General features: G+C 37.7%; 1 protein-coding gene across 4 annotated transcripts in view; it reads left to right on the top strand.

Moving 5' to 3' along the window:
- Positions 1-17,255, top strand: part of LOC132146955 (immunoglobulin gamma-1 heavy chain-like) — a 364,816-nt gene that overhangs the window by 231,795 nt on the left and 115,766 nt on the right. For 2 of the 4 annotated variants that reach the window (XM_059557061.1, XM_059557058.1), the window contains exons 3-9: positions 5,905-5,960; positions 7,727-8,023; positions 8,146-8,436; positions 8,600-8,917; positions 9,145-9,450; positions 10,460-10,614; positions 10,766-11,247. In XM_059557061.1, the coding sequence (XP_059413044.1) occupies positions 5,905-5,960; positions 7,727-8,023; positions 8,146-8,436; positions 8,600-8,917; positions 9,145-9,450; positions 10,460-10,614; positions 10,766-10,777 (1,435 nt within the window). In that variant the 3' untranslated portion in view covers positions 10,778-11,247. Of the gene's footprint in view, positions 1-5,904; positions 5,961-7,726; positions 8,024-8,145; positions 8,437-8,599; positions 8,918-9,144; positions 9,451-10,459; positions 10,615-10,765; positions 11,248-17,255 lie in introns of those variants that run through there. The other 2 variants (XM_059557059.1, XM_059557060.1) reach the window with 2 other exon arrangements.

Here is a 17,255-nt window from a genome sequence, read left to right as displayed (position 1 = left end):
ACATTTCAAAATGTCCCACTTTCAACATTTGATATGTTAACTATATTCTAGTGTGAATAAAATATAAGTTTATGAGATTTGTAAATTATTCCATTCCTATTTTACTCACAATTTCTACAGAGTCTCAACTTTTTTGGAATCGGGTTTGTATGTGTATATGTATACAAATCTGCAGATTTATTGTAAACTAGTCAATATTTGAAGAGTTTTGGGTATTGGTTTTAAGACAACTATTATGAAAGGTTTTGATCCTCTTAAAATTTTGACTAGTGTTGTTTGATGGTACAAATCAAACTGTGATGGCACGGGGCCTCAAAACATTGATTTTGGAAATTTCATACATTGTGATCCGTACATGTGCCACTGTGGTGATTAAGTGGTGCAAGACTGGCCTATCCGTCACCAGTTGAGTCCGGAGCTTATGCCAGCAGAGAGTGAAGACTGTTGTGCATTATTCAGAGCAACTACAGGACCACAGTGCAGCAAATCACCAGCAATACGTTAAATGTGCCCATTTCATGCTAGTGATTTGTTGCACTGTGGTCCTGCGGTCCCTGTGAAAAATGCACAACAGTCTCCCCTCTGACAATAATGCACTGCGGACATAAAACAAGTCTGTGCACCACTTTAAATGCATACTCTATATAGTGGCACATGAACAACCCACAAAGCCCCATGCAATCTCTGTTTGTCTGTTATTAAACTTCAGTAAATCTGCAGCTTGGGAATAGGCAATTTTGCCAAAAAATTACATCTGCATGAAAAGTGTTCATCCTGTAACCTGTGGACATTGGTTTATCTTATAGGTGACAGTAGCTGTGAAAATTCGTCTTATGACCATGACTGGCATTACAGTTTTAATGTTCCATGGCAAAAAAATGCCAACAAGTTTTATGGAAAAGTTGCAAAATGGCGAAAGGCCAAGTTGCTCTGAGAGAAGACAGTTGGTAAGCATTGTTGCTTCTGAGATCCTGTAAGTCAGCAAATGTCCAGCAAAAAAACATGTATCAGAAATAGCCCGACAAATTGTGATTGCATACCCAAAGTCTTTCAGAGATGGGATTAATTCCCAGGTTGTAGGAAGTGGATATGATTCTCTCCTCAAACAACTGGTGTGTAGAATTGACAATTTTAAAAGGGCAAAAGCTATTAGTACACCACTTTGTGGTACTCCAGAAGTATCAACAAAGAAACGAAAATTGTTATATGGTTGTATAAATTCTGATCCACAACTGCTAGTTGGAGAAACATCCGAATTGCAGCAAGAAAAGAAAGGGAAGTTGCTAGTAATGTTTCAAAATAATGAAAGTGATGTAAAGACAATCTATGACTTAATGACTTCTACTTACACCCCTCAAAGAAACGACATCCAATCTGGAAAGGAAACCAAAGATTTACTTGATGAGTCACCATATCTTTTTCAGCCAGCAGGAATGAAAGCACACTTTAAAGAGCTCACTGGCATTGACATAAACAACAGCTTTGAAGAATCTGCTTCCAGTACGTTCAGAAGAATATTGGACTACTTTCAATTTCAGTGCACAGAAAGAGCAAGCAGAGCAGGGAGAATCCTCACAAAGTATAGAGCTGGAGGGGATCATGTTTGTGTGGCAGTGATGTTGCTGCTAACCCATTTAAAAAATTACCAAAACCACTTTCTTATGATGGTAGAAGACACCTCTGTTCCAAGTGATATATGCTCAGAACAGCTTCCAGCAACACCATATATAGTAGTGTGTGGTGGGTATTATTTACTATGATCTTGCAACACAATAATTCCTGGTTTCGGGTGACCGGAACTCACATTCTGTTAAATGTTATGTCTTACTGATTTTGTGTTTGTTCAAAGGAGAGAACCCACTGACAGCCAGTGTGTACATGGTAGCAATAGATGACCAGATGGTAACCAGATGATTTTAAATGACCATCTCGAGTTTTACAGAAGCCCTGTATCTGATGTTCTCTCTTCACTATATATTGAACATCAGTTAGCCTGTAGAACTGGGAGCCACACTAGAATTCTTGCAAAGGTAATTAATAGACTGCATTCCTTTGGTTAAGAAGCATACAACAATTATTTAAGAATATTGTTTGTGTTGTGTTTTAAAGGTGCATCTTTAGGACAAATCCTCATAAAGGTACCAAGGTGGAAAAGAGAGAGAAAGAGAGAGAGTACTCTGTCAACCCCAGAGTATTGAGTCTGACGTCAAAAATTGCATTTGCCTGGGGAGAGTAACAGGTATAGAAGCTCTGTTGTCTTGTATAGTAGTAGTATACTTCATCTTCTGTGTTTATCATTCATCAATGATAAAGTGCATCAAAGGACAATAATTTTTATAATTAACTCCAATAAATGTGATTTAATTGTCTGTGGCCAAAACTGAGAGTGTTTGGTTAAGGCTTGTTGCTGTTTCTGCTCTTCTTTTGGTTTGGGTTTTAATTGTAACTGTTTATGTCCCCAGAGATGTGGTCTTTCAGAAGATTGACATTTCGCTGAAGAACAGGACAGACTGACTATTTGTACTTCAGTGCAGCACTTTGTTCCTTAAATAATTTTCATTACCTTGTGATGTGATTAGAATTTAATTTAAATGTATTTATTTATTTGATTGGGACAGAAACAAAACAAACAAACAAGCAAAAAAAAATTTTTTATAAACAACACAGTCTAGCGCCAGATCGCCTCTTTAACAAACGAACGATATGTATGACATGCATAAAAACAATAGTAGGCTAAACACGGACTATAAATCAAGGATACGTTCCCGATACGTGCTGTCTGATGGGAGGTGAAGAGGTCCACCTCTGCTGGTAAAATTTTTTCCAAATCTGTTTCACTGGAGTTTCCATTCCCCCCTTTCCATTCCTCCCTTTGAGTGCAGCGAGGAAGGAACTGAACGAACGCTTCTTCATGTTTATTCACCTCCCTAAACCTGTTGACAACAGTATTAACCGAATCGTCAAACAGGCCCGATGGAGAAATAGGAGAGTCTAAAAGAAACAAACGGAAACAAACTCTCCTTAATGCCCATCAAATTAAGCCACAGATGCCTCTCCGTGCTGACTAAAGCTGACATCGATTGGCCAATGGCACGAGCCATCTGCTTGGTCGCTTGGTCGCACGAAAAATCTTTGGCCCGACAAAGCTCAGCGAACGCTTCCTCGTCGATTGTACCGCCCACACTCAAGTCCTTCAACAGGTCAGCCTGTTATGCCTGTAACACTGCCATAGTGTGTAGCGCAGCATCAGCCTGACCTGCAGCTTGGTAAGCTTTACCCACTTGCGATGATTTTATTTTACAAGGCTTAGTGGGGAGAGTAGGTTTCGTAACAGAGGATGCAGACTCGGGCGAGAGATAGCTCGCAAGCATCTCTTCAACCAGCGGCATCTCCGAATACCCCCGTGACTTCGCATCCACGATAGTTGAAAAAGTCAACGTCGAGGGCACAAAGACACGGGAAGTATACGGTTTGCTCCATGACTTTGATAGCTCATCATGGAGGTCCTCGAAAAAGGGGAGAGACTGATGTTGTGGTCTCTCTTCTACCACCCGTCAGAAACCTATTGTGACGAGTGGGGCGGGGCCGAGGGACATGGGAGCGAGGCCGGTGGAGTGATTGGAGATGAGCTACACCTGTTCGACCCACCGGTCTCGAGGCCCACGGAGGAGATGGAAGGATATAAAACTGGAGCGACGACAGTGAAGGGCCTCGAGACCGGTGGGCCTCGTGGGCCTCGAGACCGGTGGGTCGAACAGGTGTAGCTCATCTCCAATCACTCCACCGGCCTCGCTCCCATGTCCCTCGGCCCCGCCCCACTCGTCACACCTATCCTCCAGCTTACTACGTTTGGGGGTCTCTTGTTCGCGCGGCCAGTCAAACTGCAACCTGTCCACTGCGCGAGTAACCACCTCGAGCAGTTCCTCGACCGATTTCCTCTCGCGAGAGGAATGCTCAGAGGCGGGCTGCTCATGGCCCGAAGACCCAAGAGATATATCATCTTCCTCGTGAACCGAAGAAGCACCGGAGCATGTTTCGAGATCACGAGAGAGGATTCGCGGATCCGGTGACACCGCAAGCAAAAGGGACGAGCCTGTCGCTCGTTCGTCGTGCAAATCCGTATGAGAGCCCTCAGATGAAAAGGTGGGTGCAGTCTGAAAATAGTTCAGACGAGCACGAAGCATCTTCACTGAGAGCAGTACACAATGCTCGCACTCGCCCGTCTCCAAAGCCAGAACAGCGTGCTCTTCCCCCAAACAAACAAAACAGTAAACGTGTATCCAGCTCATACATAGGATGAGAGCATGGAGGAACACAACACTTACCATTTCGTTGACTTATCCTATGAAGATCTGTAGCCGACGAGAAGAATCTTTCTGATGCACACATGCACAGAATGATCTGAAGACAACAGACCTGTTGTCTGTGGCATATCTATTTATAGCCCCATGACGCGGGCGTGCGCCCTGATGACGTCATTAACCGAGGCTATATTACCACCGGGTCAATTCTATCGACGTGTTACACACATTATTCACAGCTGGTCACAAATAAGACGTTTCCCAAATGCGCTGAGCAGCGCAGCATCGACTGAAGCTTTCGAAAGGGAGCAACATACTACATTGTATCGTATCACAATGAAGTTTAGAAAAGATGCGCAATTTAACCTAATGTCTTCAGTGGGACAGGGCAGGCGCTAGTATAAAAGCCTCCTTTATTTGATGCTTGTTTCAAAGTCCTTGGTTCGAATCTGCATTTTATACCTTTTGGTATCACATCGAAAAGGCATTTATTTTCAACAAAAATGAAGTAGAAATAAAGTGTCTAACAAATGTTTAATAAAGCACTGTATAGTATTATTGCATCCTGTTAATGTACACAATTACTTAGATGCAAACAGAATCTGCCAAAATATAGAATATAGCATCTAATTACTATTTACACTTATTGCAAACTATCGCGACATTTACATGATGTAGGCTACATAATATATAACTATTTGTTTTTCGTGTAAATCACAACTGTTGCTTTTTGCACTTAGTGCATAGTCACTGCCTAATTCAACTGGAAAATGTAGGCTTTATTTGGTGTTAATGTATGCATTTTAGTGGAATTTCACCGTTCTGGTGAAAATGTGAAATGACTGTAAAATTCTACTGGTTTTCTCTGTAAAACTAAAAAAAATTCAACTCTGGCCAAAAAATTAAGGACATGTCAAGATAACAATAGACAACAATTACTGTTATTTAAAGGAAAATGTCTTTTTTTGCAGTAACAAATTTAAATAGTAAAAAAAAAAAACAGGGAAAATGTTCATTAGATGTCAAAGTTAGCATTTTTATGGAATTTCACAGTTCTGATCAAAATGTCATAATACTGTTAAATTCTACCGTTTTTTCTGTAAAAATACATGTACTTTTTACAGTGCAGTGTATGTGTGTGTGTAAAATACTAATCTTAAGGAGGCTTATCACCCGCACAAAATTACTAATTAACAACTCTTTAAGATATCATTCTATTTCTCTAGTGTAAGAGCTGCACAAATTCGATTCAAGATACCAGCAATATATATATATATATATATATATATATATATATATATATATATATATATATATATATATATATATATATATATATATATATATATATATATATATATATATATATATATATATATATATATATATATATATATATATATATATTAAATACTTTTAAAATACATTTATAAGTAACAATTTTATACACATCCATTTATCCTGGTCAGATATAGGCTGTTTAGTATCTGAAACATTGAACTACTGGATTTGCGTGAGTGCGTGAGAAATACTACCTGTTCAGCTCTTAAAGTGCTCTTCAATTCAGATCGTCAAGGTTTTCGCACATCAGTGAACGTATAAGATCACACTGTGATGCTTTTGACTACTGGGGTAAAGGCACACAAGTGATCGTCACAAGTAAGTTCTTTACTTCTTTTACCTCAAAAATTTTGTAGCGATTAGGCTATACTTGCAATTTAAAAAAAAACACTGCAGCTACTAGTCTGCAAACAAAACGTACTTTATAATAATGTTAGATAACCCTGTCTATTCCCATGTTGTCGCTATGCCTATTGTTTTTTAGAAACTGTCTCGGATTATTTTAATGTTGCATTAATTCACACTGTATTAATTTGGCTAAATCTTTAAACACCATATCTGGGTTTCATCTTTTAAACCTTTGAACTTTAAAGAGCAATGTAAACGCGTCAAGTAGACCGCAAATCAAAAGCAGAAAAATATGAGGGTGCTTAATAAATTACTGACAGTATTTTCATTTTGACACATAGCTGTCCTACAGTTAGCATATAAAATACTTTATTACTTTAAAAACAGAACACTCAATGTGTAAATGTGCTCTTTATTTCGGTCCTAGCCTCGCTAGACTAATCAGATCAGGGCGAGCCTTTTATTATCAACAGAACTAGGATTTTGTACAACTGATATAAACTAATGTAGCGCTGTGATAATTACTTCGACTACTGGGGCAAAGGGACGCTAGTGATCGTCACAAGTAAGTGATTTATCGCTTTTTTTCTCAATATTTCGTTTTCATATCATCAATGTGATGTATATATATATATTAGACCATTCAGACCATTTTAATATCCGACGGTTCGTTTTGGCATATATCGGCTATGGCCTGTTATGTCTGTTTCGAATAGTGCAACCTTGGAACCATGAAACCTTGTGAAAAGCTTAAACAACACTGGGAAAATATAGTGCATATTTGAACTGTTAACTTAAAACTTATAGGTGTTTTCATAAGAAAACAGAACAATCGTTGCCACACCAAAACTTCCCCCCCAAAAAATAAAAAAAGAGCAGTATGACTTTGGTGCGCCGACTTCGGCCTTCTTTTTATCTCCTTTTTATCTCTTTTTATCTGTTTTGTTTTAATACAAACGCATCTGCTAAATGTAACTCAGGAATTAGAGAAGGGAAGTTAGGGGAAAATTAAATTTGAATTCTAAACGGAATTTGCATTGAATAGGCTATTGATTGTGATTTGGTATTGTGCTGTGAACCGGTGTTTATTGCAGCTTTGTTTCAGTGTCCGTCTCATTGTTAAGCTGATTGTTTTGCATGTTAAAATTGTGGATTTAGAAACATTAACTAAATGTAAAAGTAGCCTATTTCACTATTTTGACCAGTAGGTCTTGATGATTAAGGTTGTAATGCGTTATCGTAAAAACACATTGCCTATTGGATTATAGTCCGTGGCTATAGGCCTATAGACAGTTTATAATAAATCGTTTCAATCAGGAGAATTTTAATTGCTGGTGCTGAGGGGAGATTTGTAAATTATTGACAGAAAAGTTGAGCCATTGGTCTAGTATTGAATATGAGCAAAATAGGTCTTGATCCCTCGATTCTAATAGGCTATTTTATTATTCAACTATTTTATTACTAACAATTTAATCAAAATGTTTCATTTGTGACTAATGAAATTAAGCATGCACATAGCTTATTATTATTATTTTTTTTTCTTATGTGTTGTTTTATATGAATAACGTATTTATTAATGCAGCCTGTCTGTGATTGCCATACAAATGTTTTAAGATAATTTCTGGGGGTTGCTGAAGCAACTGTAAAGTCAATTAAATCCACTGTATTTTGCTTCATCTGTGTGAGTGTGTGTGTGTGTGTACTAGCCTGTGTTTTGTGTGGTTTCACTCTTTCAGATGAAGTTCCCAAAGCACCGAATGTGTTTATGATGTCTCCGTGTGAATCCTCATCTGGTTCTTTACTTGTTGGCTGTTTGGCCACTGGATTTGCTCCTACTGAATCTGTCAATTTCAAATGGATGGATCAGCGTGGAAACTCTTTGACTAATTTCATCCAGTACCCTACAGTAGGAACTGGAAACAAGATGATGAAAGTCAGCCATATAACTATTAATGAAACAGAATGGAATCAAAGTGAAATTATCTGTGAGGCAAGACACCCATCAAATAATGTCAAAGAAAAATTCATAACAGGTAACAACAGACATTAACAGGATGAACATTAAAATAAACTGTTGAGGTCTACCATGAAATTTTCAAATTGTCAGTTTTCCTTCACATGTTTTTATTGTACATAAACATTGTTACAATTACAGTGAAACCACAAGACCCAACCCTAAGCTTGGTTCTTGTAACAACCCAAAAAAGTACATCTGTCATGTGTGTCATTGAGGATTTCTATCCCAAGAAGATCGATGTACAATGGAAGGTGAATAATATTAACAGCATGAGCCAGGTAAAACTGGAACACAAACTGAATGATACAGGTCATTACACAGCATACAGTTTTTATGAAGTCAGCAGTGAGAATTGGGATGTGAATACTCAGTACACATGTGAGGTCACACACCGGGGAAAACTGTTCACTATGAAGGCAAACTTCAACGGTAAGTCATCTAATGTTGATTTGCTCTCTCTAGTTACAAGACGTTGATTTATATTTCAAATGCACACAAAGATACACTCCTTCAAACTAATCCCAATTCACATGTATACACATTAATCCACATTTATAGATTAAGTAATGTTTACTTTCTTACTCCCCTGTAGCTAAATTTGCACTGACACTGAAGCCACCAATTCAGAAAGAAATATTTGTAAATAATAAAGTTGTCTTGGAAGCTGTTGTTTCTGGAGATATAAAAGAAACAGTGGAAAAAGCTTCAGTGTCATGCTCAATGAAAGAAGCTAGAATTGATGTGAGTCCAGGAACAGTTCATTTTTCTAATGACATTTCACAGTCTATAAAAATACACAAAGTCACTGTTGACACAGAGAAATGGTTTGATGGTGAAGTGGTCACCTGTACCATCCATGACACAAATAATAACAGGGGCATCACGCAGAAGATCAGTTTTGATAAAGGAGGTAAGTCAGTCTAAAACGTATAAACTTTGTGGCTCTATGTGCAGTTATAGATGCTGAAAGGTTGTAAAAAAAAATTTTTTCTGGGAAAAAAAACTGTAATGCCTGCAAGACCATTTGAAAGGCTTTTGTTGTGAAAAAGATTGGACTGCCTTGATTCACTATTGTTATTCATTATTGTGTGATTCTTCTGTTTGTTCAATTAACCTTTATTACTTTCTCCAATTCAGATGGAGTAAAACCCAATGTTACCATTTACAAACCCGACGGTAACCTCACAAAGCATGTCTCTCATGTGTGTGAGGTCACCAGCCGTAAACTCGGTGATGTCTATGTAATGTGGAAATTGGGTGATGAGTCTTACAGAGAGGTTAGAACCTTTGCTCCCATCCATCAAAATGGCTTCACGTCTGTTTTCAACATCCTAACAATGTCAAGAAAAGAGTATGAAAATCCCAGCACCACCATCACCTGTGCAGTCATTCATGCCAACATGGACAATAGAAGTTCTCCATTACAAGTGTCAACAAGCAAAAGTAAACAGCCAGAAGTTTCATGTGATTAATATTGTTCAAGCATTTAATCTGTTGTTCTACGTTTCATTGCTTTTGTCCTGTTGCTCACTTGTTATGTTGATTATGTATCTTTGATGTTGTTTTTTTGTGCATCTTTCTGTCTGTATGTTTGTATCATTTACTGCATGGGTCAAACATCAAAGTCAAATTAAGACTAAGACTAAATGTTTAATTTGATATTTACTTACATGTTGCATGTAAGTAAATATGTTCACAAGAAAACATTGTCAGAACGATCATAGAGCTTGTTTATGTTTTGCTCTGTGCTTAATGTACTGTTGTTAGTCTATCCATTCCTCTAATATAACATGACATTTTTGTGTTGTTTTACAAGCAATAAATATTTGTGTTTGCATGATTTAGCCCAGCTTTCGTGTGGTTTTCCTAATCAGAAACTTTGTGTGCTTCACTTTCTGCTCCTGTTTTTTTCTTCTTTTTTCCCAAGTATTTAGAGAATTATTATTTTTTGTCTCCGTCTCAAGCAAAGACACTTTTTTAATTATAAAGTTAACCATCAAAGTCACAAGGAATTGTTGACATTTTCAATCAATAAAATAAATAGATGGTATATATGATATTTTTTAGGTGTATTTGTATTATTAGTATGTCAGTATTCAATACTAAGTTGAAAATAGTAAGTTACTTGATAAGCATACCATAAATGTAATAATATAAATTAGTATATTTTTATAAAGTGTATGTTCTAATGCACTATCAATGTCTAACAGACAGGACTATAATACAGAGTATGTTTGTCTCTTCAGTGTACACTCAGTTGTGTGTGCAAATGAATCTATGTGAGTACACGTATGCAGTACATAAAGACATTATGTGCTTAGGTGGTTATATAACACTAACTTAATAATACTGGACTTTAAATTCAGGATTCATAATTAACGTTCTCATATATCTGTCACAGCATGTCCTTACAATACATATAAGTCCTGTACATGTGTTTTTTCTTTTTCAGGTGAGTCACCTGAGCCAGAGACAGGCTTTGCTCTGGACTGCAATAAAGATGTTCTTGAGGAGGATGAGTTCAGAAGTCTCTGGTCCACTGCCACCTCATTCATCTTCCTCTTCCTCTTCTCTCTGACCTACAGCGCTGTGCTCAGCTTCTTCAAGGTAATACAAATATTATTAATTATCGTGCAGAGCATTTTAAGTAAGATGACACCTTTTGGAACTTTTACTGCATGTTCTTAGTGTTATATGCATGCTTCATTTTAGATTGTATTATGTCTTTAATGTGTTTTTAACTATGTATTTTTCCCAGGTGAAGCAGTGATGATTTGTTTAAAAAAACCTGTGAAGACTCCAAGGTGTCTTATTTGTTTTGTAACTGTAATTAAATGCTACTCTAATCTATTTTCAAATCAAAAAGGAAAACAATTATGTAATATTTCTCCCTCTCTCTCCTTTGCTCTGTCTGTTCCTGTCTTTCTGTAAGTTTGTGTGAAAATCATTTAGGCTCACTGAGATGGTGAAACTACATAATTTGCCTCTGTGCACACATTCTTGATGACACTGAGAAATATGCACTGTGTGTTCACACTCATCAATAAAGTCTTATGTCAAATCATCTAGATTTTACTCCTGTGAATATTATATCAGCCGCTTACTACATTATCACTACAGTAGATGTTACTATGATATTAGTAGAGCTCTGTCAGAACATACAAAACTGTGAAAATATGAGCTATAAAGATATACAGTCCTGACCTCAGTCTTGATGTGTGTGCTGCTTATCTAAAAGCATGAGGGCAAAAATCTGTAGATTTTAGCCGAACTGCTAAATTAAACAGATTAATAAAGTAAAGCTTTCAAACTAAATTGGGATGTTTTGAGGAGTGTTATATATCAGATCAGAAAAATCTTGATTTAAAAAAAAAAATAAAATCTGTTTGTTTAGTTGTACAGAAATTAAGACTCAATTAAGAGTCAAACCGCACAGAAATGACACGTTCTTAGAAAAGTTCAAGTTTAAGGTCCTTCTGCAATATGTTTCATATCACATTTCACAGTGTTTTTCTCCCGGTTTTCGGTTAATGTATTTATATATTTAATCTCTGGGGATCCACCAGTGCAGATGCACATCTCACATTCAACAGCTGCAACTTGTTGAGCACTCAAGGACATACTTTTTTAAAATAATAGTCAAACGTTAAAAAAATGAACAACCCATGTGCAGTTTCAAACAAGCTTGATGAATTACAAACATTTTAAAACATGTTTATTTACACATTGTTCATCCTTTAATCTGATTCAATTGTAACAAAATTAATCCACTTTCATGCAAATATGCTGGGCGAGTTTTATTTGACTACGTACACTCAGAGGAATTTCAGAAGGTCAAAATTAGATTTATTCAGAACGTCTCTGTATTCAGATCTCTCTTTCTTCCTCTTTTTTTTCTCACACCTGCTGAAGTGAAACTGCGTTCATGTTGATGACTAACAATTCTTAGAAAGGTTAAAATGATAAGTTAAAATTAAAACATGCACCAATGTATTAAGCTTGTGTCTGTCTGTATGTTTTATCTTCTCTAAAACAAGGCCTCAAGGCAACAACAATTGGCTACCTATCAACCACTAGCAAACTACCTGGGTTCCATAGCAACCACATAGCTACACCCTAGCAACCACCACAGGTATCCTAGCTACCACATAATAACACAGATCTCAGAGAAAAATTGAAAAGAGTTTGAAGTTATCATCATCTACAGTGCATGATATCATCATAGGGTCAAGGCCGGAAAACCATACTGGATGCCTGTAATATTCAGGCCCTTAGACAGCACTGCATCACATACAGGAATGCTAATGTAATGGATATCACAACATGGGCTCAGGAATACTTCCTGAAAACATTGTAGGTGAACACAATCCACCGTGCCATTCGCCGTTGCCAGCTTGTACTCTTTAGGGCAAAAAAGAAGCCATATCTAAACAAGATCCACAGCGTTTTCTCTGGACCAAGGCTCATTTTAAATGGACTTCCAACATGACTATATTTTATATTAGTCCATGTAGCTTTTGTGCAATAGATGAATAACAATTCATATATTTTGTTTAGATATTTCTATTTTACTGGAGTCCTGTGAATCATTTTATTCTACCGCATCCAGCACAAACACGAGTCTTTGCACTCTCCTATCAATTCTTGTCCTTCGTGCTGCACTCTGCTGCGTCGGGTCTCTGTAGTTAAAATATGTAATATTCACAGATGAAAGTTTAGTAGCTTCACCGTCTGCGGTTTGTCTTTACAAAATCAGTTTGAGCAGTGTTTGTATTTGTGAATACAACTCATTGATCATGAGCCCAACATTTAGCAATGCAGGAAAACATTCAGTCTACCTGAAGAAAGACGTATTTCATTGTAAGTTAATGCTGATAAATAGATAAAAAAAGGCTATTCTTAAACTTGGAGTTCATTATATTGAAGTAAAAATCCAAACACCAGAAGCAACCTGTAATCTTTAAGTGTTATTTCATTGAAAAGTATGCATTTCGTTTATTCGCAGGCTATATGGTTGAAATAATATTTTAGTTTAAAACTATAAGTGCCATTGTTTAAAAATGCTTTGTATACATTTCATTGACCTTTAGTTGTTATGCTTGCCATTTGTAATTTCACAGTATGTTCACCTCTTAAATTACTAACCTTGTAAAGTCACAATTGTATAATGGTAAAATTTACTCAGGCCGATGGCATTTTTTCAGTGACATTATTATTAGTAGTAGTAGTAGTAGTAGTAGTATTTTATATGTGCGTCTTCTTTAACGCCTTCTTTAATCACTTTTTTGCTCTCTTCTACGGTGGCCGAGAGAGCTCAACACGCTGTAACTTAAGAAAACACATGCAAATTGAAAAAACACCAGCAAATGAAGAAAACATCTTCATCAGTTTGACAACACAAGTGTTGCAAATCATCACAACACATGCATATAACGGAACGCGGATTTGTTGTGTTGTGTTGTGAGATTTTGCAGCGCGTTTCGTTATATGCATGTGTTGTGAGGATTTGCAACACTTGTGTTGTCAAACTGATGAAGATGTTTTTTTTTTCTGGTGTTTTTTTCAATTTGCATGTGTTTTCGTAAATTGCAGCGCATTGAGCTCTCTCGGCCACCGTACTCTTCTCCTTAACTTTTGACAGAACTCGAAATGTTTTTAACCTATGGGACCGATTAGTACAGACCAAAACTCGACCATTTTTCAGCAGCAATAATCAGCCAAATTTGCGAGTCCATTCAGTTCCTCCAAAATGTCCGACTTCCGGATTGATGACGCGTCGTGAAAACCCTCTATTATCCTGTAGGCTATAGCCTATTTAAAGGGTAACTAAACCCCAGGTCAGAGCCTGACTCCACCCACTGGCAATATTTGAAAAATGCTGAAAAGTGGGCAGAGCACAGTGGACATAGAGGGGATGAACCGAGGGCAAGGCTGAGCACGTGGGGCGTAAACCTGAGACCCCCAGTGACGGATTAATTGACAGCTGCTGTCAGAGTCGCTAAAATGGAGAGTGACTGTAGTGATGCAAGTAGCTTTGCTACAGAGCGTTCATTTGAAGTAGAGGACTTTTCTCCCCCACCTTCACCTGAAGTGGAGGATGTCGAGGTGTCTGTGGCCTGAGCCATATCAATTCGAGCTGCTGGCTCAAACTGAACTCCCTTAACTCCCGCACCACGTCGTTTTACAGCGCGAGCTTTGTGGAGAAGCCCATTTCCACCTCCATTGTGTTGAAGAAGCAATCCCGCATAAAATGCCATTTGAACACTCCAGCTCTAGGCGGGAACTCGCAGTCTTCCAGGCCAAGTGCATGCAAACACTGGTGCCTAATTTTAAAGTCTTCTGGAAAACTATGCAGTTCAGCAGTACTGTCACAACCAGCAACACTACACCTACGTACCATCCTGACCACTGTACTAAATACAGATAAATCCACGCCAACTTGTAGCTATCCTAACTGAGGCAATACAATGCTACTAACTAACTATGCTTCTAACAATACTAACGTTACACTAACAACTATGCTATAAGTTAACTACATATGCTACATAAAAAATAATCTAAATAACTATATAAATGCTAAGCTAAATAGATGCTATAATAGTCTATCCTGGTCGTTTTCAATACTCGCAATTCCAACTCCTGACTCACTGCAGTAATTTTGATGGAACAAGATGGTTTTATACTGCCAAGGACGTGGTAGCTCGTACCAAGGGGCATGGTCATCTGGAAACTGCTTACATCACCTTCCACCGCTTATGTCACCTGCCACCACAAACATCCAATAGGAAAAATCAACTGCAGTAGCCACCGTTCAACCTGAAGAGGACAGCACTCGGATGTTTTTACACCATATATTGTATAATTAAAACACTTTATACTCAAATGTCAAAAAAGTTACTCGAATCAATGAAGCAGTCCCACTTACCGTCAAACTTTGTGAGGTACCAATGGTGTACACTGACGAGACTGAGTTATCTGTTAATGACAGATATCTCAGAAACCCCATTACGTGTTCTGTCCACTTTTTTAAACATTCGTGCGTGAAGTGCTTCGAGCACATCTGTGACCTCTCTGTTATCCCTCCTTCCTCGAAATGTAAAAATTTGAGCTATCTGGACCGTAACGAGGGAATATAAGGGAATGGGAAAAGTGTTTCGTGAATGCCAGAACCAAAAATGCATATCTCCTTTCACGTGCTGTCAATGCTCGCAAACACACAGGCAGCCTGTCTACTGTCAGTTGAAGGGGCGTGGTTACGGATGCTAAGCAGACACCCAAACCATCAAACCTATGTCTTCAGGGAAGGTCCTCCAATGCAGAGGGAAGGGGCATTTTCAGATTTTGATTAAAGATTATGAAGCCAAAATTTTTTTGTGTGGATTGACTTGCATGGATGAATTGTTCACCTCAAAACGATCAATTTAGGCAAACAAAATAAATATGGTCAGTTTTGATTTCAGTTGGTCTTCAAATAAATAAATTAATATAAAGGGGTGACGCATTTAATACTTTAAAAAAATGTGGATCAGGTACAATATTTTCTTTTTCTTTTTTTGCGGTCTGAATTGCTGGCGGGTTAGTTAAAAATATCAGTCGGGTGTGGGTTGTTTATACATTGACCCGCTCATCACTGTTACCCATTCTGTTTGTCCACCTACTGTATCATCCGCACCACAAGGATGCACTGTTTTGGAGAGACACAGAGGAGACTGTTGACAAAGGAATTATTGAATAAAGTTGTTATTTTTGTTTTCTTCGCTTACAAAAAGTGTCCTTGTCGCTTCATAATGTTATGATTGAACCACTTATGGCAGATTGACTATTCTGACAATGTCTTTCATACTTTTCTGGACCTTGACAGAGTTGTTTGCTAGGCAGTCTATGAGACAGCCACAGGCCTCCCGGTTTTCATCCAAAATATCTTAAATTGTATTCCAAGATGAACAACTAGCTTTTACGGGTTCGCTACGACATGGGGGTAAGTGATTAATGAAAAACTTTTAATTTTGGGGTGGAGTATCCCTTTAAAATGGGGGCTACAGTGGTGTTTTGTGTATTCAGAGTTGTTCCAGGGTTAAAGAGATGGATTCTCATGCTAAACATGGCCAGAGTTTAAAAAATAATAATTTGGACTAATGACAGAGAATTTATGTGCTGAAAATCTTTCTTCCGGGTTGGTACAAGTTTCAGCTGCTTTTCGTGGATCTGATGTCGTAGACAAGAACGGAACTCCTTATCTGAGCATTTCTATCGGAAAAGTGCGCCCACGCTTGTTGACCAGAGGAGAGTGAGACCAGGGGCGCCTCCAAGGGGTGGCCAGGGGTGGCCACGGCCACCATTGTATAAACTCTGGCCACCCCTGTGGCCACCCCTAGGATGATTTGCAGTGGGTACTATTAATTTAAATGCAGAATGTAAATTCACAATAGTTTAAGAAGTGAAAAAAGGTTTGCAGGGTTTGAAAAAAGATTGCAGATTGGTGCCACCAGAGTAGCTGCCCTTCAACCCTCCCCCTCCCCCGCCCAATCAAAACACAGAGTGTGCACGCACATGTGATGTTCTAGACTAGTGCTCATAATCATTTATAGTGCGTTCTTTCACTGGAAATTTAGAATGATCAAATTTTTCAATATATGGGACAGAACATTTATAGATCTATATAATTTCATATAGTTACTATCACACAAAGAGTGACGTTTTTCTCCAAAAGTCAGCATAATTACAAATGTGATATTGATTTTATACAACAGTTCAATAAAAACAAGAAGTTAATATCAAGAGACTTACCTTTTAGACAACATATTCCCTCACTCAAAAATCATTCCAAACACAGCCACTGTTTTGAGCAACATGATAGTGTTTCGTTCCTGAATGAATCAACTGTTTAAATGATTCGGTTCTACTGCAATCTAATGTAACAGTGACTCGCTGCCACCTACTGGCGGTTTTAATTTCACATTTAAGGTACCTTATCATTTTTTTAATAATTTCAAACATCGGTTTTCAATGTTTTACATTTAAAATATCAAAACACGATTTATTCATCTGTAACTGCAGGTTAAAGTATTCCATGTCCCACAGAGCTGTATTAAACAGTGTGTAAAAACATCTAAATGGCACTTCAGATGCAGCTTCTGTTTTCTCTGCATTGCAAATATAAATTTTGTTGATACTGATTGCATTTGATTGGTAACAGCCCAAATGCAAGTATTTGACCTAAAAGATGGTGCACACTTTTAGAAAAAGTT

Source organism: Carassius carassius, chromosome 1, assembly GCF_963082965.1.
Source record: "Carassius carassius chromosome 1, fCarCar2.1, whole genome shotgun sequence".
Lineage (NCBI taxonomy): Eukaryota > Metazoa > Chordata > Actinopteri > Cypriniformes > Cyprinidae > Carassius > Carassius carassius.
This window is presented reverse-complemented; position numbering and strand designations above follow the sequence as displayed.